Raw genomic sequence first — 25,126 nt, forward strand, 5'->3', positions numbered from 1 at the left:
TATGGGCCTCTGGGGAGATGATTTGATTGAGCGTTGTGACGACTAATGTCTTTTGCTTTTTTTCTATTTCCTTTTTAATGACTGATGACCCGCTTGTGCCTGGCGACTACTGACTCGCAAAGGGCCATTCCATTCTCTTGTCCAACCTTTCCATATGTCCTACTTCGGCTTTGATATCAGGGACACTTCCTTGTGCGATTGTCGCGCTGTTTCCGAACGGCCCCTCGTCTGGTGGACAGCATGTTACAGTGACGGAGCAAGAAGGTGGAAGTGGAAGAGGAGGGGGGGGGACCGTGGGCGAGCATGCAGGTGTGCGGGTTTGTGCAACCCTGCGTCTGTATCTGTGTCTGCCCACACGAAATCATGATTTCCTATGGTCCGCCGTGTATTATGTATATATGTACTCAAATATACCCGCATCCAATAATGGATAGTTCCGAAAAATTCCTCTCTCGTAGCCCATCCATCATCTTTTTTTTCGAATCAACCATCCTAATCCTTGGAGGTCTGAACTCAAACCCAAAACTGGCCCCAAAGCCGCCTCGCCTCCTCATCCCCGCGAAACCGAAAATCCACCCGCACGATCTCACTAAACCCTTCGTCCAGCGTGGGTTCCCTAAACCGGCGCAGAAAATCCCCAAACGCGACTCCCGGGAGCCGCGCACGGGACTCCGGATTCTACCTCACCACCACCATCATTACCATTACCAATCCACACAAAGGCAAGGGGGGGGGAAGGAATAGAACAGAACAGAACAGAACATACCAAAGTCCGATTCGCAGCGCGCACCGCCGCATTATGTCTGCACAGGTCCGGCGGGGAGGTAAAGTACACGCAGCGGATGGGGATGTGCATGTCGCGAGCCAGCGAGATCCATTCTGCGCGCGTGCCGGCGTCTGCGTTGGTGTTATCTATTTTCCCTCCCCGTTCCTGACGTTTAGCTCTTCTGCGGGTCTATTGATGTAATACTGTAGGGGTGTGGGGGGAAGGGTATTACTCACCGACGACGACGGACGAGCCGGCCGCGAGTGTCTCGCGTGCGACTTTGAGGCATTTCTGTCTCTGAGGAGGTGGGTACATTGCTGGTTAGCTTGCGTTGGGTTCCAACGCGGGGACGGGAAAAGGGGGGAGGTACGGTTTTGAGGAGATCTTGGTTCACGCGCTCGTAGCCCAGCGGCTGCAGGTGTGTCCAGTAGAAGGTTGATTTGCCGGCGGCGGGGCTGCCGCAGAAGAGGATGAGTTCGAGGGGGTGGACGCGGGAGAAGGGCGGGGGAGGTTCTTGTTTGTTGTTAGTTGGTTTTGTCTACTTCGTGGGTTGAAGAAGATGCAGGAGGAGGAGGAGGAGGAGGAGGAGGAGGAGGAGGATGAAGTACCATCGGTTGATAAATCCGCGAGATACGTAGATGGGTCGAACACCTCGCCGACGGCGGGCTCAGGGGCCGCGTCGAGGAAGAACTCCTCCGGTGTCTTGAAAGGGATGCCCACGTTGGCGGCAAAGCGGCTTCCCTCGTGCCGTAGCCACCGTCAGCAACGCTGTAACAAACCAAGCACCGCTCTTCTACTCCGAGACAGTGTATTCAACATACCGATCAACCGTCGAATGATCCCCCGGGCGCCCCGCCGCATCGCCCACATAGAACGACTCGTCCAGGGCCACACCGTACACATCCAAATCCCAGTCCTCGACGAACTCGCGCCACATGCCCGTGCGCGGCTTGCGGTGCTCGTCGTCCTCGGTAGCTGCGTAGACGCTGACGGGGATGTCGAGCTGGCGCATCACGGCAGCCGCGCGCTCCTTAAAGTTCGTGAGGCTTTTGGAGTCGGAGCGGCCCTTGCTGAGGGATTGGGTGAGGCTGATTCGTTTCTGGTTGGTGATGATCACGACGTGGTAGCTGTGGGTATATCAGATATGAGAGTAAATTAAGCAAGAGAAGGGGTGGGTACCCGCTCGCGCTCAGCGCCTTGAGCTTCGTCGGAACGTTGGGACTGAACCATTTCCAGTCTGACGAGTCGCGCGGGAAGGTATTCCCCGATGCTGTGACGACGAGGGTGGAGTCCTGTGATTCGCATCAGTCATACAGCTTGCAACAGGGGGTGAGCCAACAAGGAAAAGAGAAGTACAAGATCAAAAGCGGCCACTTTGGCCATTTCCTTCTTCGCGCGCGGCGGCTCGCTGTCCGGCGAGTACTTGCCGATGACCAGGCTGTACACGATGCGCCATGTAATCTTCTCCGGCTTTTTCTGCGACAGGGGTGTGAAGAACGTTGCCACGGATTTCTCTACATCACTAAAGATGAGAATGTTGCTTGAGAAGAGTAGGTGCAGATACAGTACTTACTTGTCACGGATGACTCGACTTTGCGTCTGATTGGGGGAGGTGAGATGGCCCGGGTTGGGGATATTGCTCTCTTGGAACCGCCGGCCACCATGATGCGGATCTGTCTGAAGGAAATCTTGATGTTGAAGATGGAGCTCAAGATGGGGGGTTATACCCGATATAGGGCGGGAGATATCGAGTAGTGGTCAGCGCCAGACTATGGCTCTAAACGATGGATACGGTCGACTCGGCTGAGTATACGATAATGGTATTCTAGAAAAGACAAAAGGAAGAAGAGATATCTAACTGCAGTGTTGCGCTGATGAAGCTGTGTTAGTTGATTGATAGTATGGATGAGGTTGACGCGCCAATACGCGAATCGGATTCACGAAGTCACATGTCTAGATAGGTTCAATGCCTGAGGCAGACAACCTGGAGCAGCACCAGCAAGGCAATAGACTATCATTACGTTTGGTCCACATAAACTAACACGTAAACGCTTTGGATTATTTCAGGACGAGTTTAGGCACTAAGCAGCCATGTCGGGGTATATTGCTAGGATATCAACGAAACCAAAGTCATCAGAAGTACTACTTCGCTCGCGTATCCAGCGACAGCCGATCCGCCATTTCCAGGCGGACGGCCGATTTGAGCTGTTCTCGAAGCCCAAAGAGATGCTGCGAGGCAATCTTCATGGTCTCCTGGCTGGCACCGTCCTGCACGGTGATGGCGGCCTGGAGGACATAGCTTCCGCTCCGCTCGAGCGGGGTCATTTCAGGGAGAGCGGGAAGCTGCCGCCGCGGCTCCTGAGACTCGGTGGGATAGTGCAGGACGCGATGGAGGAAGATGACGATATCGTGAAGGATGAAGATATCGCCTTCCACAGCGTACTCGGTCACGAAGCTAATCAGTCAATACCTTGCATTTTGAAAGGGACCAAAAAAAAAAAAAATAAGAAGAGGTGAAGACGAACTTGTAACCCCAGGCATTCATAGGAACCATGATATCGCCTCGAGGCAGACTCGCACTGGCCATCAGCCGTGCCGTGACCGCAGAGCGAGTGCCCGCCTCAGGGATATCTCGAAACTCCAGCTTCCAGGGCTGGTCGTCGTAGTCATAGCGATGCGGCCGGGTAGACGGTTTCTCATCCACACCAGCGCTCACACCCACACCCATGCCGGACATCTGCGCGTCCTGGTCGCCGACGGACACAGTCGGGGCGGGGGCACCGAAGTCCGCAGCAGCGACGGGGCCCACGACCTGCGTGTAGAACATGCCGCCATTGAGCATCTTGTTCAGGCGCTGCATCTCTGCGCCCTGCACATCCTGGCTAGCACCGACGCGGACATTGACCAGGCCGGGCTTACGGTAGGCTTTGAAGATCAGTCGTCGTTCGAAGCGGTGCTGGGGTTGCATGGCGGTCAAACCGGCCAGCTGCTGTAAGAGTTCATGATGCTGATGAGCTGGGACTGAGGCGAAGAGGAGCAGCTCATGCATGATCAAAAGGAGAGATAAGGGCCGTGGGCGGTCGAATCAGAATGGTGATTGCTTGGGGATTTCTGGTGATATCACGGGATTTCAGGACAAGAGTTTAGGTATGGGAAAATTGGTATTATTGGTACGGGATTGGTATGGATACAGATTACAAGAGCAGTTGATAGTACCTACCTCGTACTGTGTAGACACACTAGGGTCACAGCCTGAGCCTGGAGGTACGGTTGGAGGACTACAGAAGAGTCCTCGGGGCTCGGACAGAGTCGGAGGGCCGGGACGGAATGCACTGAATTGGGGAATTCGGCCTGGGTGCCTTGCAGCCTGAAAAGTGATGATCTTTTTATCTTTTATCTGGACTTCGGGGGTTTCGGTGTCCGTCTCGGCCCCGGATCAACCATGGTTCCGTTATCATAGGAAAAAAAGTGGTTTGTAATATAGGCAACTAAGAGTTTCTGATATGATGCTTGGCAGCTGACGTGTATGATGTAGGCAATAATCATAATTGACCAGAAAGACTCAATACTACTGGCAGTCTGGCACATGCATTAATCATATTTTCCCCCACCCCCGCCTGGTCGGAGAATGTGATACAATCATACTGGAAGTTACAACATACAACCATTCTGGACTTATCTAAGAGTAGAGGGGATGTTGCGAGTGACCACGTACCCCATCTGTTATACTCCGGACCGAGAGTCTAGAGTCTAGACGGAGTCCGAGGAGCTAAGGATGATGCTTGTATCAGTACTACTGTCGTATCCCTGTCAATAGCTGTCGTTCTTCCTGTTCTTCAGTCTTCCATTTCCGAGATGAGGGGAAAGTTAGGCCGCAGTGGATGATGGAGTCGTTATCTTGGCACTTTAGGACTAGATAACTGACTGCTTACAGTCTAAGTGTCGACTAACTACCGGATTGCGCCTTACGGGCTTACAGCCTGATGTCGTGACTGGTGAGGAGATTGAGGAGAAGCCAGGATGATCAACTACTATTGATTACTCTGTAGAATTAAAGAATGTAGCGGACGCAGGCACGAGAATTGGAGAACACTAAAGACTAAACACTAAGAAATTAGGTAGGGAACTAGAGTCATGCTGGGTACTGACTAGACTCACCGGGATGCAGCGTTAGGAAGGATGTGGAATGGAGGCAATCAGTCTGGGGAAGATGTCGGAAGAGGATCAAAGTTTATTGGGCCATCATCGCATTGACCGTCGACGTCTGTCCAATCCATGAGGCTTGGATCAGTCTCTACAGTCTACAACACCTCCAAGGGACACGAATGGAGATGCGGAGTTGGAGAAGCTCAAGCAGCATCTGATGCTCGGACGCGGATGCAGACTCTCAGACATGGGTTGATCTTCTCTATCGAGTAGTATCTACCGACTACGGTTCTTCATCCCGAGTCCCTCCATCTGGGGTTGATCATCCTGTGGAGGAATCTCAAGAAGAATCCAAGCACGAGAAGAGGACGGAGCAGGTACTCGTCCTTGTTGCTTTGCTTGTGCTTTGTACCTGTACTTGCAGTTGACACGAATATAGTACATGCTGGAGTCTGTAAAGTAGTAGGTGTATACTCCGTAGAGTACCAGCTACAAGCAAGACAGGAAATCAAGATTCAAGAGAATAAGTCGGAATTACAGACAGTAGAGCCCGTGTTTTCATTATCTGATAGACTAGTTGTACTGACTTATACACTTATACTACTCCGGACAAACCACACACCACCCTCCCCGAGCTTATCATTGAGACCCTCGCTTGGATAAATTTCATATCATAATATAATATCTTTGGAATCCCCCCCCCCTCTGTCTGCCTCTCTTATTATTCTTCCCTCCTCACACACACACACACACACACTCTCTCTCTCTCTCTCTTCTCATTCTCTCAATCTTCTTCACTTCTCAATCATCTCAATACTCTCAATAACTACTCCTCCCACATCTCCTCCACAGCAGGCTCCAGTCACAGCCTTGTCATACTAGCTCTCTCTGCTATTCTCAAATAGGGCTACCTCGGACCGATCGGACAGTACCGGATCTGGCGAATTTCTCTCACGCAATTCTCGTCTCCCACCATTGCAACTGATATACCCGCGTCTTCGTCTTCGTGTCGACTCGTAATCGTTCCTCCTTTCCAAATTCTTCGCCCTCCATACAACCAATCCACCCATTCAAAATGCGTGCCACTGTTGCTCTGCGAAACGCTGCTCGCACTCCTCTCATCCGCTTCGTCGGTCGCCGTTCGGTGCCTAGTATGTGCTCTCCCCGTCCACTTTTTTTTTTTTCTTACTCCCCATGGTCATCTTTCATCCGGTGAACTAATCGCGTCTCTGTTCTCTCCCCCCCCCTATAGAATCGATTGATCACACTCCTCGCGCTCATCCTGCTTCTCCCTCGGGCATTCTGCCCGACTCCTTCGCCGCCTACCGCATCAAGGCTCAGCAACACGGTCCTCTCGGTCGCGCATCTTTCTCCCAGGATTCAGTCGGTCGCTCGGCCGGAGCTTCCCTCGGCCCTGTCCAGCCCGCCCAAGGCGAATTTTTCGACCGTGCTGATCTTCCCGCCCGCTTCCACCGTTTGAAGTGGACTGAGGCCGAGATGGAGGCCATTGAGACTGGCGGCGCCAGCCTATTCGCTTAAATGAAGATGCTACGGACATAGATGCTTGTATGAGACGATGTCACGATTCATACGCAAGCTCATGTCGAGCGACAATTCTCTTTGCGGAGTGATCTTTCTATCGAACGGCAACTCGAGAACGGAGGAAGTGGTCTTCCATTGACCGGTCGGAGGTCATGGGAAATCGTAAACAGTCTGCGGTCCACGACGACTCCCAACCGGAGTCGCAGGGTCAATGTTTGAAGGACATCGCCTTCCAGGTCAGCAGCACTACTTCCCGTGCTGGTGATGGGGTTTTCAAACAGCGCGACTCCCCATCACCTCCGACAAATGGCCCGCATCGGGCTATTTCTTATTCTTCATTTTCATTTTTCATTTTCTTTTCTTTCAATCCTATTCGTCAATTCCTTTGGATGGCGCTGGTGGTTTGCTGGTCACGGCACTTAGCGGTTACAAGTTGGTTATTATTCTCGGGCGCGTTTCAACACCATGGGGTTTTCTTTCGATGTTTGACTGGGGGGATTGTCAAGGTCCACAAACATCTGTACATACATGATGGGTTCTATTCTTCCTCTCAAAAGTCTGCTCAATTGGTCAGACTGACTGTTCGTCAGGAGGTTCGAATACCTTCCCGCTGGCTATTGTTTACCACAGGAGGTTCTCAACGATGACACAATGCTTTCTGAAGATCAATATATTTCTCATCCACGTTCTCCACCTGTCATTGCCATGACGGTTTGTAGATTGGTTGACTAGTACCAAGCTCTAAGCTCCTGTAGACTGTAGTTCACGGCGTACTTAGCTCTCCGCCCAGACTGGGGTCGTCGCACGTGTCCCAGTCGTATAGTCAACCGCCATCTCGAACATGTCAAACATCACTCGTCCATCTATCATCCGGCCACCCTCACCCCAAACTTGGGGAATCGCATTTAGTCTAACCATTCTGGTCTGCTGTGGCATATGAAATCTTGACCAACCCCAAAGAGTTTGCCTAAGCCAAGAGCCAGAAGAATGGTTTCAAGCAATGCAAAGGCCACCATCACCTTTACCGAAGTAGATGAGACCAACCATCCGACGGCGACGTACATCTACTCCGAGAGTCAAGAACCTTCTTCCAGTTCAGATGACAAGATCGCCAGGAGGGGGAGGGTGGATGTATTAGTAAGTAGCCGAGCCCACCTTAAGAACTGAATGTCTACATCTGGTCGTCACCCTCAACATCTATATGCATAACACTATTGACATGAAACTAGCATCCTTCTTCTGCCCCCTCCTCGCCACGGTCTCTAAAGACTCTCGTCGACCTGCTCGTCGACGTCTTCCTTCCATCTGGATACCCACACAGTGTCACTGATGACTATCTTCCGTGAACCCATCTCTCACCATGACTATGCGACTGAGAATCTATGGCTAATTGTATGCAGATACCAAATCTTTGTACCTCTCCCCCCAAGCACATAACTGGCAAACCAGCATCGGTCAAGCTGATCCCACGCACAGGACTCCCTCCAAGCATTCTGCAGCTCCATCGCTGGTCTCCTATCCTCTAGGGCCGTCCTCCAAGGCGAGTTTACTTCCATCTCGCAACCCCACAACCCACTAACAACCCCCTAGGCGTCGGGGTCGGCAACGCCGATGCCACCCCAACATCAGCCCTGCTCCTGCACATCCTGCAGGACACTTCTGGGCGGATCGCCACGATCCTCTTCGCCCACCGCGTCGGGACCGCCCTCGAGCCCGAGTGTAAGATGTACCGCCTCGCGGCCGATGTGTTCAACGACCTCGCCATGATCCTGGATTGCCTGTCGCCGATGATCCCGGCGGGCGTCAGCCGCATCACCGTGCTCAGCACGGCTGGTGTGTTGAGGGCACTGTGTGGAGTGGCCGGGGGAAGCTCCAAGGCGAGTCTGAGCGCGCATTTTGCGCGCGGGGGGAACCTCGCCGAGGTCAATGCCGTGAGTTGAAGCCAAACAACCGCTAGCAGGCGTAAACAAGAGCGAGAAGACTGACATGCAGGGCTTGCAGAAAGACTCTTCTCAGGAAACAATTATCTCCCTCGTCGGGATGCTGGTAGCCCTCCCCTGGTCCCAGCCCCCAGCCCTTCTCACTCGCTTGCCCCAGAAAAAAAAAAAAAGTACTCACTGCGTTCCATGTATACGTATAGGTCGGCTCCCTCGTCGTCTCACACGTCACCGGCTTCGCCGCAACCTGGCTCAGCCTCCTCTTCCTCCTCGCCGCCCATCTAGCCATGAACTATGCCGCCGTGCGCGCCGTCCAAATGACCAGCCTCAACCGACAGCGCGCCAACATCGTCTTCTCAACCCTCCTCGACTCCGACCCAGCCTTCACCCTCGCCCCGGATCCCCAATCCAACACAGCCTCCCTCCCCCTCCCCCTCCCCAACCCGCCAACCCCAGCCCAAGTCTCTTACCACGAAACCATCTTCGAGCGAGATGGCCTCCTCGCCTGGAAGCCAATATCAGTGTCCTCAACGCCATTGCCAACCCTCAAGCTGGGCTACGCCCATATCGGCGTCTCGCTGACCCGCTTCCTGCGTCTCAAATCCAGCAGTAGCAGCAGAAGCAGAAGCAGCCCACCCCCGCTCACCCTCCTCGCAACCCTCTTCGCAGACGAAGAATACATCCTCTTCATAACCCAGGCATCATCGAGACCAACATCGGCACCAACCTACCACGCCGGCATTCTGCTCAAGAGGTCTTGCGGCGCGCGCGCGCAGCTCAAGGCGTGGGCGCATGCGTTGCTTGCGGCGCGGGTTCTTTCTTCGTCTGCGTCTGCGTCTGCGTTTTCATCGTTGGATTCGGGAGAAGAAAGAGAAGGAGAAGGAGAAGGGCGGCTGTTGGGGGTTGTTGCGGATACGCTGCGGTTTTTGAATCGCGGGGACCGGTTTGGGGAGTACCTCCGTGTGCTTGAGGCCGCCGGGTGGGATCTTGATATAGCTGCGTTGGAGACGAGGTCGGGGCGGAGGATTGCGGTTGATATGTAGCGTATTTGTCCTTGTACTGTAGATAGATGGTCGTGGATAGCCGAGTGGTACTATTAACCCCGTGCTTGGATACTCGGAAGAGGAGGAAGTAATGTGCAGAGGCAGTTTATTGGGTATCTATATACATGCCAGAAAAGGTGTCGGACATGTAAAGCTCTATCAGAGGCTAAACATGTCGAGAAACCTCCCAGGGAAATGAGTCCATGCATCCATCATCAATCAGTCGTCAATCGAGCCAGGGCCGGAATGGGGCGCCATTCCTCGGCCTCGCCTTCAATCTCGCCCACAAGCAAACCCAACGCCCAAGGACAGAGTCGCCTCCCGTCCTGTTTTGCAAATAACCCAAAGTCTATAAAGTGTTTTTTCCTTGAACCGCACAAGAAGAGGAAAGATGCTCGCTCGCCCGCTTGGCCTCACACATGAAAATAACAAGAAAAAAAAAAAAAGAGAAAACGCCTGCTAGAAAATGCATCCGAAAGAAACATATGCCATGCGTCACACCGTTCACTCATATCCAAACAATCCAAATGCGAAACAATCGCTAGTATGCATGCCGCTGAAGAGTATGCCAATCAAGCCGTGTCTATCAAATGATGCAGCGTAAGAAACGTAATAAATAACAGCCAGAGATATGACTCTTCGGTGTCGAAAGAGTGACTATCATCCAGGAGTTTGAAGTTGTCCCAAAGTTGGAACTATCGTATGCCGTAGGAACACAGCGCATTTATTCATCCATGCTGGAGAATCGCATATGCTGACTCCCCGAGCTTCCGTTGGCAGATCGCTTCTTGAACCCCAACTTCATCCCCATCTTCTTCCAAGGGTTCTCGGTACGATGCTTCGGGCTATGCCCCAACGGCATGTAGGGTTCGCTCGAGGGAGGTGTGGTGGGAGGAGTCATGGGCTCCCCGGCGGATTGCGAACTGCCCGAATCATCGGTCAGCGCGGCTGAGCCAGATTCGCCGCTCGTGCTAGAAGTCGGACCGGAAGATCGGTTGCTGGATTTACCGATGGAGGTAACGGCATTCAGCGAAAAATTGGTGCGGCTCGAGTGACCCGATGGTGGGCCTGACGAGATCGGAGATCCCAACTCCCTTGAAGATTTAGGAGAGAGCCGCTTGCCCTTCGAACGAACCCTCTTGACCGCATGCTCATCGAGATTCGAGTGTGATACTACTGTGACATCCTCATCGTTGGGAAACAACGGCTCGGAGAGTGGAAGGACATGAGCGGACGAGGCATGAGCGTTGAGAAAGGGAATGAATATCGACTCCTCCATTAAATCGTGAACCAACTTCACTGCAGCGTCGAGTGTCTCTGGCGGCGGTGGGGTGTGCGCATTCGCTTGTCGCAGAATCTCCTCGCGAACTTCGCTGGACACATTGATTTCACGGGGAGCCCCGGCGATGACGTATGCGGTCAACAAGCGCTGCCAGAGCATGCGCAGATGTTGGCTCTCGGGGCAATCGGTCACGATGGGGGACTCTTGCAACCGGTGAGTGAGAGAATCGTACGTCTCGCGATACCGCTTGGCCTCGAGGGTAAATTCGAGAGTTTCGAGACAATGGTTTTGGGAGAGATACGCCATAAACGCGCTGAGGGTGTAGGGCGCAGGTGCCGTGTTCGCCAGCACCTCGTCGAGTGTTGGTCGCATGGGACAGAACGCGCCCGGGGCATTTAAACTCAGCGGGCGCGAGCCAGACGATTCCATGTCCTCGTCTGACTCGCTATCCGACGAGGACGACGTCGGCGAGAGTTCGGGGGTCGAGGTGGGGGAGTTGTTCCAGAAGAATAGAGGAGGATATAAAGACCTCTTCTTGAGCATCGCGTATAGCATGCGGCGCCCTTATCGTTCGTGTTTCTTTGGGAGTAAGTGTTATTGCACACAGAACGATCCTCTTGACCGAGGTGTGTGCGATTGATGGGGATCGCTCTTGTTGAAGTATTCCACGGGTCGCAGGGAATCCCCTATTTCCCTGACCCGGATGATCGAGCTGATGACGAACACACTGGGCAACTGTTGGTGATGGAGAGCCGTCGGTCCAAGACAATGTCTGCCGCTTCCCGACACAAAACCCGACTCGGTGTGTTGCGATGCAAGAGGCCGCGATATATACGGTCGATATGGACTCAGAAGGCGCAGTAGGAATTGGTAGGAATATTCGAATCGAAAGGTTGCCTTTATTGTATGGAGCTAAAGCGGATTGTTGATGATACCAATGTCATTGAACGAGGGGCGAGGAGTGGTGGGAGACAAAGGACTGATTAGTTGTGCTGCCTGCCGCGGTCGTCGTATAGTATAGTACTATGGAGGAGAGAGATAATGAAACACAAGATGAGCAGTATAGAGTACAATGACGATAATGGTGATAATGATAGTATAGTTGGTGGTGGTAAGACAAGGGAATGATTACATGAGCAGACGAAAGAAAAGAAAAGTCAAATCCAAACGAGTTTTAGTGAGAGTTCCAGTGATCCAGGGAAGAGGGGAAGATGGGTAGTTTTGAATGAGAGGAATAATATGAAGAGAGTCAGTCAGTCAGTAGGAAGTGGAGAGAGGATCACAGTACAGTCGATGATCAGACCCTTCAGAATTCAAATCCCTGCACGGAAGCGTCGAGCAGCCGGGGGGCGGTTGGGTCCACAGGAACGGCGCAGTGTAAGTGAGTGTAGGGGGGGGGGAAGGGAAAAAAAAAAAAAAAAAATTAGGTACAAAAAAAAAAAAGAATATTTTTTATTATTGTTCATTTTCTTTTTTTTATTATTTTTATTATTATTTTGAATTTATTTTATTTTATTTTATTCCATTTCTTGATTCGAAAAATAATAAGAGGGTAGCCGCCAGAGATGAAAGAATGGATCCAAAGTTCCAGACACACACCTCCCAATCCCAGAGTCGAATCAAATCAACGCTTCTGACAATCGACCCAGAGGCAGCGCTTCACTTGCGCCGCGAATCAATAAGGGAAATGACGATACTTCCCGGTCGATCGTAGCAAGGAATCGCGCCTTTTTCCCCCGTGTCTGGGTCCAGTTGCTATCACTCTATCTCTGTAGTCTGTACTTATCTGCCTTCCTGTCCCGACGTCGGCGGATATGGAGAACCACTCACAGGTTAGATTAGGGGGGTGTGCACTGTGGAAAGATAATCAGACAATGATATGAGAACGGGGGATGTGTGCGCCTTGTTGGCAAAGAAGCCATACCTTATAGTTATGAATGGCGACAAAGGATAGTCAATTTAGGCATAATAATAGTACTAACTAACTATTCTGGCACCGTAGTAGATGGAATGATCGATATTATTTGGCAGAAGGCACTCCTGACTTGAATCCTGACTGAGTCCTGACTACTGACAGCCTGCGAGAGAAACCAAAGAGAACAAGTGAGATCACGTCATGCCTTGCCCAAGGATTATTATCAACCAGATAAAGAAGGAGAATAGAAAGTGTGCATGTAACCTAACCAGAATCTGGATGCCTCTAGTGGAGAACCCTGCAATAGGATCGTGTTTGTCACTGGTTGAACAATGAAAAGCAGGTGGATCCCGTTCATATCACGCCAGACAAGACAAAATAGGACAGGTGGAATCAGAGCATAGTGGGTCCAGGACTTTGTGGGCTGTGGTACTCAGGTGCTCAATGGTTGAAGAGGGAAAAAAGAGAAAAAAGAGAAAAATGAAAAATGAAAAATGAAAAATGAAAAAAAAAGAAAAGAGAAAAGAGAAGGTGGAGTCGTGGCATTAAGCAGGAAGATGGTAGGAGTGGAGACCAGCGCCGCTTGTCTGACCTGTTTCTCTCAGCGATTCTACGGTTTCTCAGCCTATCTGTCAGTCTCGTGCTCTTCTAGAATGGTTCTACCTATCTATCTGACTGTCCTATGTTCAAATGTTGAGTGGAACTTTTTCCGTTTGGATGATCCATTGATCAGAATGGGTGTTGTGGGCTTGTTGCAAAGGAGAACAGGAACAGGCAAGAGCATTCATGTAGTTCCATCAGGATGATGAAATAATAGGCAGCATTAGGAAGAGAGGACATTCACATCGCGCAGATCTAATGCAATGTTCCGCAACAGATAGTTATCAGGAGACAATTTGATACCTGAATATGGCAGGGAATTTGTACGTAGCAGCAAGGGGAAAGGTTCTTGAGGGGTTTATAAGGTTTGAATCTCGTTGATCATGACAAAATATTGCAGGAGCGCGCGAAGGAGCGATCCCTTTCCTCTATATGTATGATGTACATAGCTCTGACCCAGACTCTACAGTGCTACACTTATCTTGTCCAAGTCGTCGGAAGAAGCTGGGATTGGGATGAGGAGGATGGTAGAGTTACTCCAGAGGACAGGACTAAGTAAGCAACTCATGACCAGACCACAACAGACAAACTTTACCAACAAGCACCTGACATGAAGCCATCCCTGGTTGGCTCCAAAGTCTCTCGGATCTTGACTGCGGACTCTGGAGTCTTGAGAGTCTTGACTCAATACCTCTAGGGTTCATAACGGCTGCGAGGTCCAAGGTCGAAGCAGACTTTCATTACAGTTCAGTACCATTCTTTGGTGATGATGTCCATGATCTATCTACTCCGTAGACATGTAGTCATCTAGCTACTCCGTAGTATTTAGATACATTCCACGTCCGTATATTCCCGCGCATTCTTTCTGTTGCTTGAATTGCGTGGCATCGTGACAGATTGCGGTTGAAGAAAGTCGATCCATTCCACTGGAACGCTCTTCAAGAATCAGAGTTCATGTCGTTCAACTTTACTTGGTCCGTCCAGCTTTCCAATTCCGATCATAGTCATAATCATACACATCCACTGTTTCAATAGCTTGACTGCTTAAGAGTCCGATCGCACTAAAAAACCCGCGCTAAATTGGCAACAGCTGATAGAAGACGCGAGACGGTCGTGCAGAGCCCATTGTGCTCCTTGATTGGCGACCAGCTCCCAGATTTACAGGTTGCCAAGAAGGCTGTGCAGCCAGAAGCAAGGGAGGGTACGAGGGGAGTGAGTGAGTGACACCACATACTTCGCTAGTGCGATGCTAGACTGGGGGAGAAAGTCTGGAGTAGTTGAAGCTGCTGCTGATAGGGAAACTTTCCACCTTACTGTGGTAGGCTAGTTTGGAACCAGCTATCTTACTGGATATCTCAATAATCATGGTCCTCCAGTCTCAGAAGTCAGAAGCTCTATCTATCTACTCTATCTCTTACCTACCTAGGTGAGTAGGTACCTAAGTCCTAAGGTAATCCGTAGAGTTTAAAACTCTCAACCTGCTGGTTCGTTCAATCATCTCCCTCTTCCTCGATAGGAATCGATGATCCCATCTTTCGAATCATCAACCCTGCACGAGTCATGGTATGTGACCTCTCAGCTTCAAGAGCACCCATACCTCCGAAGACATCTGCAGTAGTAAGTACCTCTCTTCCTATAACTACTATCATCTATCAGTTTCATCCCCGACCGTGGTGGTCAAGATATGGAGCTACTTTGGAGCTAACGTCCGCCATCGTCAGACTATTTCCAAAAGAGATGTGGTGGTGTCACCCCTCCCCAGACTGGCTGTCTGCAAGGGCCAGCATCTTGCACCATACCCTGTCCTTAACTACTTATAGTAGGACTCCATCATTGGAAAGTCGACACTGATTACGACTGGAACACAATTTCCAGCGTGTGTCAAACTTCCTGTATGGCTCAACTGATTTGAAGTTCTCGATCCTCCTATCCCCGGTTTTCAATTCCCCCCTTCATTCTGGGCTTCTTTCCATAATCGTGGTTGTCTCAGAGCGGGGGAAGGAGTTGAGAAACAGACTCCGTCACAAGTCACGACAGTTGCTTTCCCGTTAGCTTTCCAGAACATCAAGTGGAAACGCCCAAGAATCTTCCACAGGAATGTTACTGGCACTGCTACTTACTACTTAGTGTTTGCCCCCTTCTCGAGAAGGAAAATAGGGTTTCAAATTTCAATACCCACAAATCAGAATGTGAGAATGCCACATTGGGGCTTCGGGCCGTCCGTACGTAAGTTTGTCGATATGTGGCTCCTGGCCACTGGCCACAATTCCCTTTACTATTCAATCCACTGGGAATTGGGCATTAGTCTACTCTGTACTCCGTAGTAGGGAGGGGGGATAAAAGAGGGCAAAAGAGGGGTGGCTGAGGTTAGAAGTGTTAGTTGGTTGGCGTGGTCAACTGTTAGGTAGTGCGTGGACATACGCACGACAGGCGCGTGGCTATTCAAAGTTGCAAATCCCCCTCCGCTGCGCGTTGCCAGGGGATTTCTGGCGAATCTCCACAGTTCATTTCTGAGGGTGGGACCCACTGCCCAGAGCGCCACACATTTTCGCGCGGAGAGGCCAGCGAAAGGGTAACCGCAGTGCGCCAGGCTGCAGGCGCAGGCGGCCACTCAAACAACGTGTTAGGATTTGGGCGTCAAGACATGAATAAGAGACTACCTACAGAGTCGTTGGAGGGTTGGAGGGAACATGCCTTATGGGGAGGCTAGAAGAATAAGCCAGTCACGAGGATTGGATCTTAAGCTCGTCCTTTGTCTGGGCTTCTTGTCGCAAGGCAATCAGCAGTGAGCTTGACTGCCACTGATTTGTTAGATGATGGCTTGTGCTTTCGGCGCGCTTGGCATCTGACCTTGGGGATTCCAGGCTTCCCAGGGCCCCAGGCCCCCAGCGCTAAACATCTATCTAGTAGACTAACAGTCTCAGTATGTAGTAAATACCCTGTGGTCTGGTGGATATTCTACCAGAGGTTCTTGAATGTCTTTGCGAATTCCGACTCAGTTTGATGCCCACTTGTCGGTTCTATCCTTCGACTTGGGTTACTATTTTAGGCAAGTGGTAGTTTGGGGGTTCATGACTCTATCCCTCATTCTTCTTCGAGATCCATATCTTGGCTTGCGGCTACAAGGTGAGAGAGTCTGCGGTATCCTTTTGCAGTTTAGCCTTTTTTCTCTCTTGTCTCTCTGCCTCTGTTAAGCGAGTTTCTATCATTTCGGCGTACAGAGTACTAACTAACTACTATGGAATATCATGATATTGATCAACCGTTCAAGCATTCTGGCTGCATTCCTCTGGCCGTTACACTGCAGCTTTAGGTTTGAAATCACAATGGATGGGATGATGGATCTGCCATGATTGCCCATCCCTTGACAGATTCTTCCAGACGATCTCTGCACAGAGCATGCCACAGGGCCTACATACTATCTAATGCATCTTATGTCCTGCCGTGAGAGTGCTGAACAGTCCTACTAACGTCATACTATCGCTGCGGTGCGACGTCAATCATTGAGTGCCATCGGTCGACCTGTCTCGACCATGGTTGAGCGAGATTGTCAATTTCCTGTCTTTTTTTACCCTTTTAGATAGATGATCATTGAAAAGAAGGATCAGATCTCTGGTGTCACTTGCATTTTCCGATCGCCGACGCGATGGGAATCATAGAACCCGTCATAGTGAGGCGAAAAAAAAAAAAAAAAATCCTGGCCGGACAAGGACAAGGACACGGGGGGGGAAAACGCATAGCCAAGACCATGGATCGAATATTCGATAGAGATTCTTTTTTTTTCTTTTGAAGGCTTGATTCCCCTTTGAATGTCCGAGTCCGACAAATAGTCACTGTCCGTCAACCTTGCTCCTGCTAGTTGCTCGATCATCGGCCAAGCCCGGCGAAAAGAAGGGGGGGAAAAAAAGAAAGAAAAGAAAAGAATGCCTGTCCGCCCTTCTAGAATAGTCATGGAAGCTTCCAAGTCATCCCGGAGCGCCAACAGAAAAACCCCAGTTTAAGCCACATCGATAATCTACGAGCTTCCTGATCACCCAACTTGATACTATCATACTACTATCAAATAAACTACTACTCGGAGAATTGATTTTTTTTTTTTTGCCACAAACACAAACAAAAACAAGTCTCAGAATTCTGATTGTCTTCATTCCTATTCTTCCCGATCCCAGCTCCGGCGATACCTATCTATGTACTTCCTACGTGTGCACTCTGCACAGTGCACACTGCAGTTACTGCACACTGCTTCGATCGTCGGTCGATTAACAGGATTATCGAGAATACTGACAAATACCTGAGCACATATCTAATTCTGTGTATAGACAGTATACACGGCCAATTGACTCATCAGATTGACCTTTTTCTTTTCTTTTTTTGGTTTTTTTTTTCAACATTTGAACTCCACCAACTTCGGGTATCCGACTTTCGGACCGATAAAGAGTAAGACTTACGTATCGAAGGACTCGGGCAAATCTCGCAAAGTCACGATAATGCTACCAGTAGTAGTAGTAGTAGTAGTAGTAGTAGTAGTAGTACTCAGAGTAATACGGGAGAACCTTCTCTCACCGAGTCGATGGGGGTAACACGGACGCTGATGGAGATTGTCGCCACTGGCTTCATGCACAGAGGAAGAAAGAAAGACAAAAAAACAAAAGAAAAAAAGAAAAAAAACTTATTCTTTGTTGTGTGCTCCAGCCTCTAGAAGATCTCCAGTTAGCTCATCTGTAGATATTGTGCTTGCAGGAGTTGTAACTTGTAAGGCATCCATGCACAGTTGTCAAAGCACTGTCAGTTCGCCACTGCAATATAGAAATTTTCAGGAGGATCTTTGTGCAGGATTGATATTGTTGTTGTTGTTGTTGTTGCACAAGGACGATTTGATAATGTAATACTACATCAATATAAATCTCATGATAGTTAGTTATTGGGATATAGATAGAATACTAGCATTGAATTGCCTCAAGACTGGCACTGGCACTGGCAGTAGCACCGAGCAGCACCTCCGAATAAACCCCCCCCTTTGCATCCCCAAGTTCTCAACATCCTCCCCTCCACGGTAAACTGAGCTATCCAAAAACGAGAGGTCATACGAAGCGAGGTAGACTGCTTGGATCTCCGAGTCGGACACGTCTGATCCTTTTCTTGTCCCGACAGGAAAGTTCTCCCACGGGTCCAATCATCGGCCCAGACGACGGGAGTATAGCAGAACCCGGAGCTTACTTTTCTTACTCTGCACAGCTCGCCCTGCACAGGGCAAAAAAAAAGTCTCTTCTTTGCTCGCTGACCAGAAGAGAGAAAAAAAAACTCATGTACATCCCATCCACGTGTCGTGGGGTCACCGCCACGTTGACACCAGTCGAGGGATAGCATCGGTCATATCTATCTAGACCATAGACCCGTACAGCGGAGTCGAATTAGCCCATTTGCAAAGAAAAAGGGAGCCAAGACTCCGAGACCTCGAAGATTTGAACCAGAACATCTTGGATCGACTCGGACCCCCGTTCCTGAACCATGATCCGTCAAGTGATCAGAAAACTAATGCAAACTTGCGGTGCTCCGCAGTTCCTAATGTGCGCCGGCCCAACAATGCGAAGATAGAGATGGAGGGAAGTAACAAGTAAGTACCTTAGGAAGTTGCTTCCGAGGACCGAGTCAGGCATTAGTCTGTTGTCATTCGTTGGTGTGTTGGTTGGTCTGTTTGGAGCCACACCAGATTACTACTGCTGACTATTTAGTAGTGTCTATAATCTACCTTGCGCGATGGAGTTGCGACGAAGTACGGACTCCGGAGTATGGACCTATACTGGGTACAGTCTACGGAGGCACCTACGCTTTAGCAGTCTTAGTGTAAGTTGAGAGTTCAATCTTGCAGGGTGGATCGAAGTGCGGTTTTAAGATCCACCATTCGTCCCTTGTCGGCAAATCCAACAGTCTACCTAGCGTTCTCGCGTATCTATGGATTGCAGAATTGGAGTATGCAAGTGCAATATTGCAATTCTCAGACTTAACCCTCCTGGCTCTACGGAGCATAGCGATTGACGTTCGGCGCAATGGTCTGATCCTGGCTCGTGACACAATTCACCGAAGACACAGACGCTGCATCGTCCTTCTGGCTGCTGCAGGACAGCGAAACAGGCACAATCCAACATGTACACTGTGTATGAAAGCTCTTCGGGATGATCATTGCTAACAAGTCCCCTCTAACCAGTTCAATCAAAGACAACTCAATCCATAATTCCACCATGTTGATCCGTTCTAGATTCTTTCGGTGGAGATGTCAGAATCCTCGAAAAACAAGGAAATAGAATCCACACCAACTCCCGCGAGAACGCAGCGAAATTAAAACAAACACGGGACGATCCCCAGGGCAATGACTTCATTGCATATGGTTACGGTTCTATCTCACGAGAGATTGGGTGCGAACGCTGCCGCGTTCTACGTGCGCTTGCTCCTGCAGGGCACGGAAGACGGCTCGCTCGCTAATCGCTACACCAGATCTGGCATATGGTGAACAGACGGACGGTGGGATGCACTTCTATCACGACGTCATCAGCTGGGTTTCTCCCGGTGAAACTGCTTTCCATCTGAGACTTTTCTGTTTCCCTCGATTGAACGGATACGGGTGCGAGAATTCCCAAGCGATCCAATCTCGATCAACAATACAATTGGCTTTGTCTGGTGCATCTTGAGTGATGCGGAGCCATCCGAGGACAAGCCATTGTTTCGCACTCGTGGACCTTGACATTTTTTCTCGAAGTCTCAGTTGTCCCATCCTGATTCGGACATCTGCAATGAGCTTGGATCCAGCTGGCGGGAAGACCTGATATTTCACTACTGCGCCTATCCACCTCTGCTCTTAATATCAGGATTGGTGATTATTGACTAACTACCACTATTTATCATAATCAGACATCCAGGCCATTTGCCGCCCTCTGCTGATTGCTCTGGTTTTATCCCTAGAGATGGAACCTAACCTGAACCATGACAGCTCAGGGTTACACTCGCACCCAGTTCCCAGCAGTAGTTCACCCGGAGCCCACCGAGCCCAGACCGAGCTGTGAGGACCTACACAGTACGGGCGAAGCGCTAATGGCTAGCTCTAAAATGGCTAAGGCTCGAGCCTTGAGCCGAGCGGAAGCTATCTCCCTCCTCCTAGCACGTTCACGTCATCCCATTTATCTCAAACACCCATGGGAAAAGGAAAAAAGAAGCACTGCAGAACGAAGAACGATGACATCGTCCCTGTGGAGCGGGGAGCGGGGAGCGAGTCAGGCAGTATCAGACCATCCGTCTCAGTCTTCGTCAGTCTCACGCACCCATGCTCTAGTCCAGTCCCCCTATGCAGATTGCAGATAGCCAAATTCCACTGCTCGCTCTAGTCGAGCCGCTGAGGGAGGAGGATGGAGTACCATCAACGCTCAGCGCTCTGCAGTCTTCAACAATCTTGGGTCGATACGCCATAGTTCTCCCCTTCCATCGACGCCGCGGCAGCGACTTGGCTCCAGCGACCATCATACCATCCAAGTGCCCCTCTCATTCACCAATCACAATCCGCGGCGCAGGGATTCGCTGCGTCGATCGCTGCACGCCATCGTTTCCGTCGCGGAGACGGAATAGCACCAACCCCCAGTCGAACACCACACAATCCATAATAAACCCTCTATATGACTACATAGTATGGTGCTATCTGGAACACGGGCTATACCTACTCGCAGGGTAATTCCAACGTGGCTCCAGGGGCACCTTCATCACCTTCATCCCGAGGCCAGAACACTGCACGCTACACGCTGCACTTTCGATCCGATTCCCCCAGCTCCCAATAAGGAAAGCCGGGGGACCTCGGATGGTTCTGCGCGCTGTACTTGGCACGTAGCATTGCATGCCATGCATGCATGCGTCGAATAGAGATAAATAGAGATGAATGGACAACTAGGTTAGGTTAGGTTATGTAGGTAGGTAGGTAGCAATCATTTATGGCCGTCTGCACTGGGAAGGATTCCTATTGGCGAGATGCGCAGCCAAGGCGTTTGAGGGGATATAACTCGTGGTGTGGTCCAGTAGATACTGCAACTACCACTGCAAGCTGCAGTCCAGTGCAGTCCAGTGCAGTCCAGTTCAGTGCAAGTGGTATTTAAGACCTTGTAAGTTGGGGTTGTTGCTGCGAGGCCTACCGACGGCCAGCCAACGAAGCCCGTAGAAAATGGAGGACTAGCATGTATGCTCTTGACTCTACTCTGTTTGGTTCCTTGCTAGAGCGATTTGGTTCTATCCTCACCCAGGGCTTTACAGAGTTGTGATTAGGTGGTGCTACGCTTTGCAGCATATACACCACTTTCTTTATCTACCGAAGGGAGCGAGGTACATGGTGGGGTGCATAGATGCATATTATCTCGGGTTAGAGATTAATTGAGTACTCAGGCATAGGACGAGATAGATATTCAGCGAAGTTGGGTATGGAATTACTCTACACCGACACGCTCTCACCAGCTCACGCATGAATGGAAGAAGACTTTGCATACCGTGGGAAATAAAAGACGGCCAGGAAGAACAGATACAACAAGAAGAAAACAAGAGAAGAAAAAGGAGAAACAGAGAAACGGAGGCTATGTTCACAGGACCAGACTGCTGCTCAGAGACATCGATACAGGGCGCAACAAGATAAACACTCAAAACAAGACAAGACGCGGGATTATAAGACACAAGCATATATGGGAATACAGGTCTCCTCGTATCATCTCTGTCCCTCCTCGCGAGTGATATGGAAATTGGAAACCGGGACATGACCATAAGAAACAACAGACGGCGGGGAGGCACAAGGACAAGTTTGATAGGAGAAGAATCCTCTTGAACATGGGGAGACGGCACAAAAGGACAAGTCAGGGTACAAGATCACATTCAGTTTGACTCCCCTGGAGACTTTGGCGGAGGGAAACAGAGGACGAACAAGACAGAAAAAGACAGCCACGGGCCGCTGTTGCAAGACGAACGCCATCTGACCAAGGGCGTACCCCCATGTTGAGACATATTCAAACATTTATATGCTAAGATCGATTCGCTTTCCTGGTCCAGACCAGAAGACTCTTTTCGCTCAAGCCAGAAACGCCATCGTCTTGTGTTCCCTTGTCAGCGCATTCCCCACCGAAAGGCTCACCACGAGACATCGTGGCAGGGGGGAACGCAATCTGAAGAGAGGCGTTTATGAAGCCACAGACCGAGTCAGAGGGTAGCGATCATGCAAAACTGCAACAGCAAACAAGACGGAAATAAAGATCTAATATTAAATAGCTCACGCCAGAGATGCGCAGTGAAAAAAAACCTTGGAGAAAAACAGACGCAAAAGACAATGACTAATTCTCAAAAGTTCGCCGTTCCGAGCCGTGGCACCATAAAATGAACGATGACTATGATGATGGGGGGATGGAGATGACGAAGGATGCGGGACGAGGGAGCGAGCAGCACCTTTCCCCAACAAGCGGGTGAAACTCGAGACTCGAGGACCCATGTCATCGGATGGAAGATATAGCGAGTGTAGGAGGGCTGGAGGTCCCGGATCCAGGACTAAAAACCCAATGATGACAGAAGAGAAAGGGTGAAATAAAAGCGTGAAACCCCCCTAAGCTGTAGTGAACTCATCTGCCAGCAGCCATTGCAAAGCCGGCCAGTGGATTCAGAAAGATGCAAGAGTCCCTGTGGAAGATAGAACAGGAATCATTTATAGCATGCTTCCCTCCAAGCCCTCCCCCAAGAATTGTGATAGAAAGAGAAAAGTGGGGTTGAATAGCCATACATGACCTCAACAACCCAATGTAGCATTACAGTCACACTGTCGGCGAACCTCGCGTCAACCTGGAAAGGTTTAATAAGCAGGAAGGTATGACATGGGGAGTCAACGGACTTTTTCATCACCTACCGCAGCACAGCGCTTTCATCAATTTCTGAACGAAAGTTGGCTGCGGGTCATTGTTGCTCTGAATTCCCTGGCCTTGTTGGCTACTCTTTGTAGGATTGGCGGGACTCCCCATGCGGCCTGAGAGGTTCGCGTTCGAGTTCTGGAATTGCGCTTGAGTCGACGCTGCTGGTGTCGTTGCGTCGAGACCCCCGCTCTGGCGTTTCGGGGGCATCCCACCGGAGGCGCTTGGTCGATCGCGCGACTTTCCAGCTCCGGGTTTGGCAGGAGACGGTGGTGGGGGCTGCGCGGCGTTTAAACGGTCTGCGGTAACACCAGGTCTCTGGCTGCCGCGAAGCTGTTGTGAGTGAAGCTCACGAGCGGACGAATTGGGCAGAGCGTTGTGTTGCAAATGTTGTTGAGACGAGTACGACTTGTATTCCCAGCCCCTGCCGCCGTTCAATTTCATCCAGTCGTACTCGCCATCCTCGACTTCGCCAGCGTTCTTGAGAGCTTGGGTAAACAGATCCCTCAGGTAATCGTAATCAGGCGTATCTTCAAAACCGAGATTGCGGACGTAGGTAAGATATTTGTTAAATTCCTCTGCAAATCCGAATGCGTTAGTTTATCAAAAACGACAGCAAGGAGCCTGTCGGCCAGAAAGAAATTACCTGGATAGCCATCGCACAGATCCTTAATCGCAGTAGTCTGCTTTTTCTCTCCAATCTTTTCGTATTTTTGCTTGTTCGTGGCCGCCTTGAGTCCCTGCCAGGGAAGACCACCGCGTAAAAAGTAAAGAAAGACGTGACCAAGAGCTTCCAAATCATCCCGTCGTGATTGTTCCCGTCCCAGATGGGTGTTGATACTCATGTAACGCGCTGTACCAGACAGCGATTTCCGTTCACGATAGGGGATGTGCTGCTTTGTCTTAGGGTCCCGGTATTGCTTAGCCATGCCGAAGTCGACGACGTGGATGACGTTGGCAGCCTTGGTGCCTGGACGACCGATGAGGAAGTTATCGGGTTTGATATCGCGATAGATCAGGTTCTTTTCGTGGATTGTTTGAACGCGGGAAAGCTACAACATGGTTAGATCGCAGCTCCTAAGAGGAAAAAGCAATACAGCACACACCATCTGCTTAGCGACCATCACTACAGTCTTGACGGTGAATCGGCGGTTGCAATGGTCGAAAAGATCCTCAAGACTCGGACCGAGGAGGTCAATGACCAGGATGTTGTGCAATCCTTCCTGGCCAAAGTAATAGACATTGGGGATGCCAGCTGTGGTTCGAGTCAGATAGTGTTGCTTGGTCCAGAAAGATGTCAGGAAGGGCTTACGGCATCCGACCAAGATCTTATATGTCCGGTATTCATCGCGCAATTGAGGTGCATCACTCTTGCGTGGTTCCTGGAACAAGTCAGCACGATTAAGCACTCGAGCATGTGTTGGCCTTTTTCCACCAAGGCAGAACGTACAAATTTGATAGCCACTTGCTGGTTGTTCAAGAGGTTCGTACCCTCGAAGATGACGCCGAAAGATCCTTCGCCAATCTTCTTTCCCACTCTGTAATGAACCCCCACGACGTTGGAGGAAGAGGATGCCATATTTGCGAGAAGACGAGGAGAGCGTATCGTTTGACTTCGGCAGGATGTTGAGATTGAGGGACCTGTTCACTGACTTATCACGTGGTGAGAGGAACTGCATATGATCGAAAACCGTCAGCTCAGTCGAAACGAGAAAGGAATAAACACCGAGGAAGGTGCAATATGGCACAAGATGAGAGCCTCAGGTGGTGATAACGACTTACAGGAATCCGAAGTAGCAAACCCAAAGGAGATTATTGATATTCTTCCTTCCGAGCTAGACTATTCATCAATGGGACCGATATGCGGTTGAACCGAGTCCGAGAACAAAGCGGGAGTATCGACAGTCGACAACAAGCCAAGAGCTGCTGGAAAGGATATCACGACGATGATGAGGATAATCGAAGAAATTGTTGGTTGCGTAAGGGG

General features: G+C 50.4%; 6 protein-coding genes across 6 annotated transcripts, besides 13 other annotated features; 2 read left to right on the forward strand and 4 right to left on the reverse strand.

The window, feature by feature from the left end:
- Window positions 1–513: 513 nt before the first annotated feature.
- On the reverse strand, window positions 514–2,430 carry ACLA_088600 (putative DNA 3'-phosphatase Tpp1; the record flags this gene model as incomplete). Its single annotated transcript, XM_001272596.1, has 9 exons — window positions 514–678; window positions 767–912; window positions 1,003–1,063; window positions 1,137–1,279; window positions 1,375–1,502; window positions 1,588–1,893; window positions 1,946–2,058; window positions 2,123–2,280; window positions 2,340–2,430. 9 exons carry the CDS (start codon window positions 2,428–2,430, stop codon window positions 514–516), a joined length of 1,311 nt encoding a protein of 436 aa, XP_001272597.1.
- Window positions 739–763: a microsatellite.
- Window positions 1,330–1,365: a microsatellite.
- Window positions 1,330–1,366: a microsatellite.
- A 478-nt stretch (window positions 2,431–2,908) lies between the features above and the next one.
- On the reverse strand, window positions 2,909–3,815 carry ACLA_088610 (mediator of RNA polymerase II transcription subunit 18; the record flags this gene model as incomplete). The annotated part of the gene is made up of 2 exons (XM_001272597.1): window positions 2,909–3,221; window positions 3,292–3,815. 2 exons carry the CDS (start codon window positions 3,813–3,815, stop codon window positions 2,909–2,911), a joined length of 837 nt encoding a protein of 278 aa, XP_001272598.1.
- Window positions 3,816–5,648: 1,833 nt separating this feature from the next.
- Window positions 5,649–5,669: a microsatellite.
- A 318-nt stretch (window positions 5,670–5,987) lies between these two features.
- On the forward strand, window positions 5,988–6,451 carry ACLA_088620 (alpha-ketoglutarate dehydrogenase subunit KGD4; the record flags this gene model as incomplete). Its single annotated transcript, XM_001272598.1, has 2 exons — window positions 5,988–6,063; window positions 6,165–6,451. The coding sequence occupies 2 exons, from the start codon at window positions 5,988–5,990 to the stop codon at window positions 6,449–6,451; spliced, it is 363 nt and encodes a 120-aa protein (XP_001272599.1).
- Window positions 6,452–7,441: 990 nt separating this feature from the next.
- ACLA_088630 (RUS1 family protein) lies at window positions 7,442–9,434 on the forward strand (the record flags this gene model as incomplete). The annotated part of the gene is made up of 5 exons (XM_001272599.1): window positions 7,442–7,591; window positions 7,684–7,796; window positions 7,995–8,385; window positions 8,456–8,500; window positions 8,595–9,434. 5 exons carry the CDS (start codon window positions 7,442–7,444, stop codon window positions 9,432–9,434), a joined length of 1,539 nt encoding a protein of 512 aa, XP_001272600.1.
- Window positions 8,812–8,831: a microsatellite.
- Window positions 9,254–9,280: a microsatellite.
- Window positions 9,435–10,158: 724 nt separating the features above from the next.
- On the reverse strand, window positions 10,159–11,259 carry ACLA_088640 (regulator of G-protein signaling domain-containing protein; the record flags this gene model as incomplete). The annotated part of the gene is made up of 1 exon (XM_001272600.1): window positions 10,159–11,259. The coding sequence occupies one exon, from the start codon at window positions 11,257–11,259 to the stop codon at window positions 10,159–10,161; it is 1,101 nt and encodes a 366-aa protein (XP_001272601.1).
- A 903-nt stretch (window positions 11,260–12,162) lies between these two features.
- Window positions 12,163–12,237: a microsatellite.
- An 869-nt stretch (window positions 12,238–13,106) lies between these two features.
- Window positions 13,107–13,139: a microsatellite.
- Window positions 13,140–17,726: 4,587 nt separating this feature from the next.
- Window positions 17,727–17,762: a microsatellite.
- Window positions 17,727–17,763: a microsatellite.
- A 309-nt stretch (window positions 17,764–18,072) lies between these two features.
- Window positions 18,073–18,093: a microsatellite.
- Window positions 18,094–21,312: 3,219 nt separating this feature from the next.
- Window positions 21,313–21,347: a microsatellite.
- Window positions 21,315–21,348: a microsatellite.
- Window positions 21,349–23,130: 1,782 nt separating this feature from the next.
- Window positions 23,131–24,718, reverse strand: ACLA_088650 (casein kinase I; the record flags this gene model as incomplete). Its single annotated transcript, XM_001272601.1, has 5 exons — window positions 23,131–23,717; window positions 23,786–24,191; window positions 24,246–24,394; window positions 24,452–24,521; window positions 24,590–24,718. The coding sequence occupies 5 exons, from the start codon at window positions 24,716–24,718 to the stop codon at window positions 23,131–23,133; spliced, it is 1,341 nt and encodes a 446-aa protein (XP_001272602.1).
- Window positions 24,719–25,126: the final 408 nt, after the last annotated feature.

This window comes from Aspergillus clavatus, genomic scaffold (assembly GCF_000002715.2).
Source record: "Aspergillus clavatus NRRL 1 1099423829798 genomic scaffold, whole genome shotgun sequence".
Classification (NCBI taxonomy): Eukaryota; Fungi; Ascomycota; class Eurotiomycetes; order Eurotiales; family Aspergillaceae; genus Aspergillus; species Aspergillus clavatus.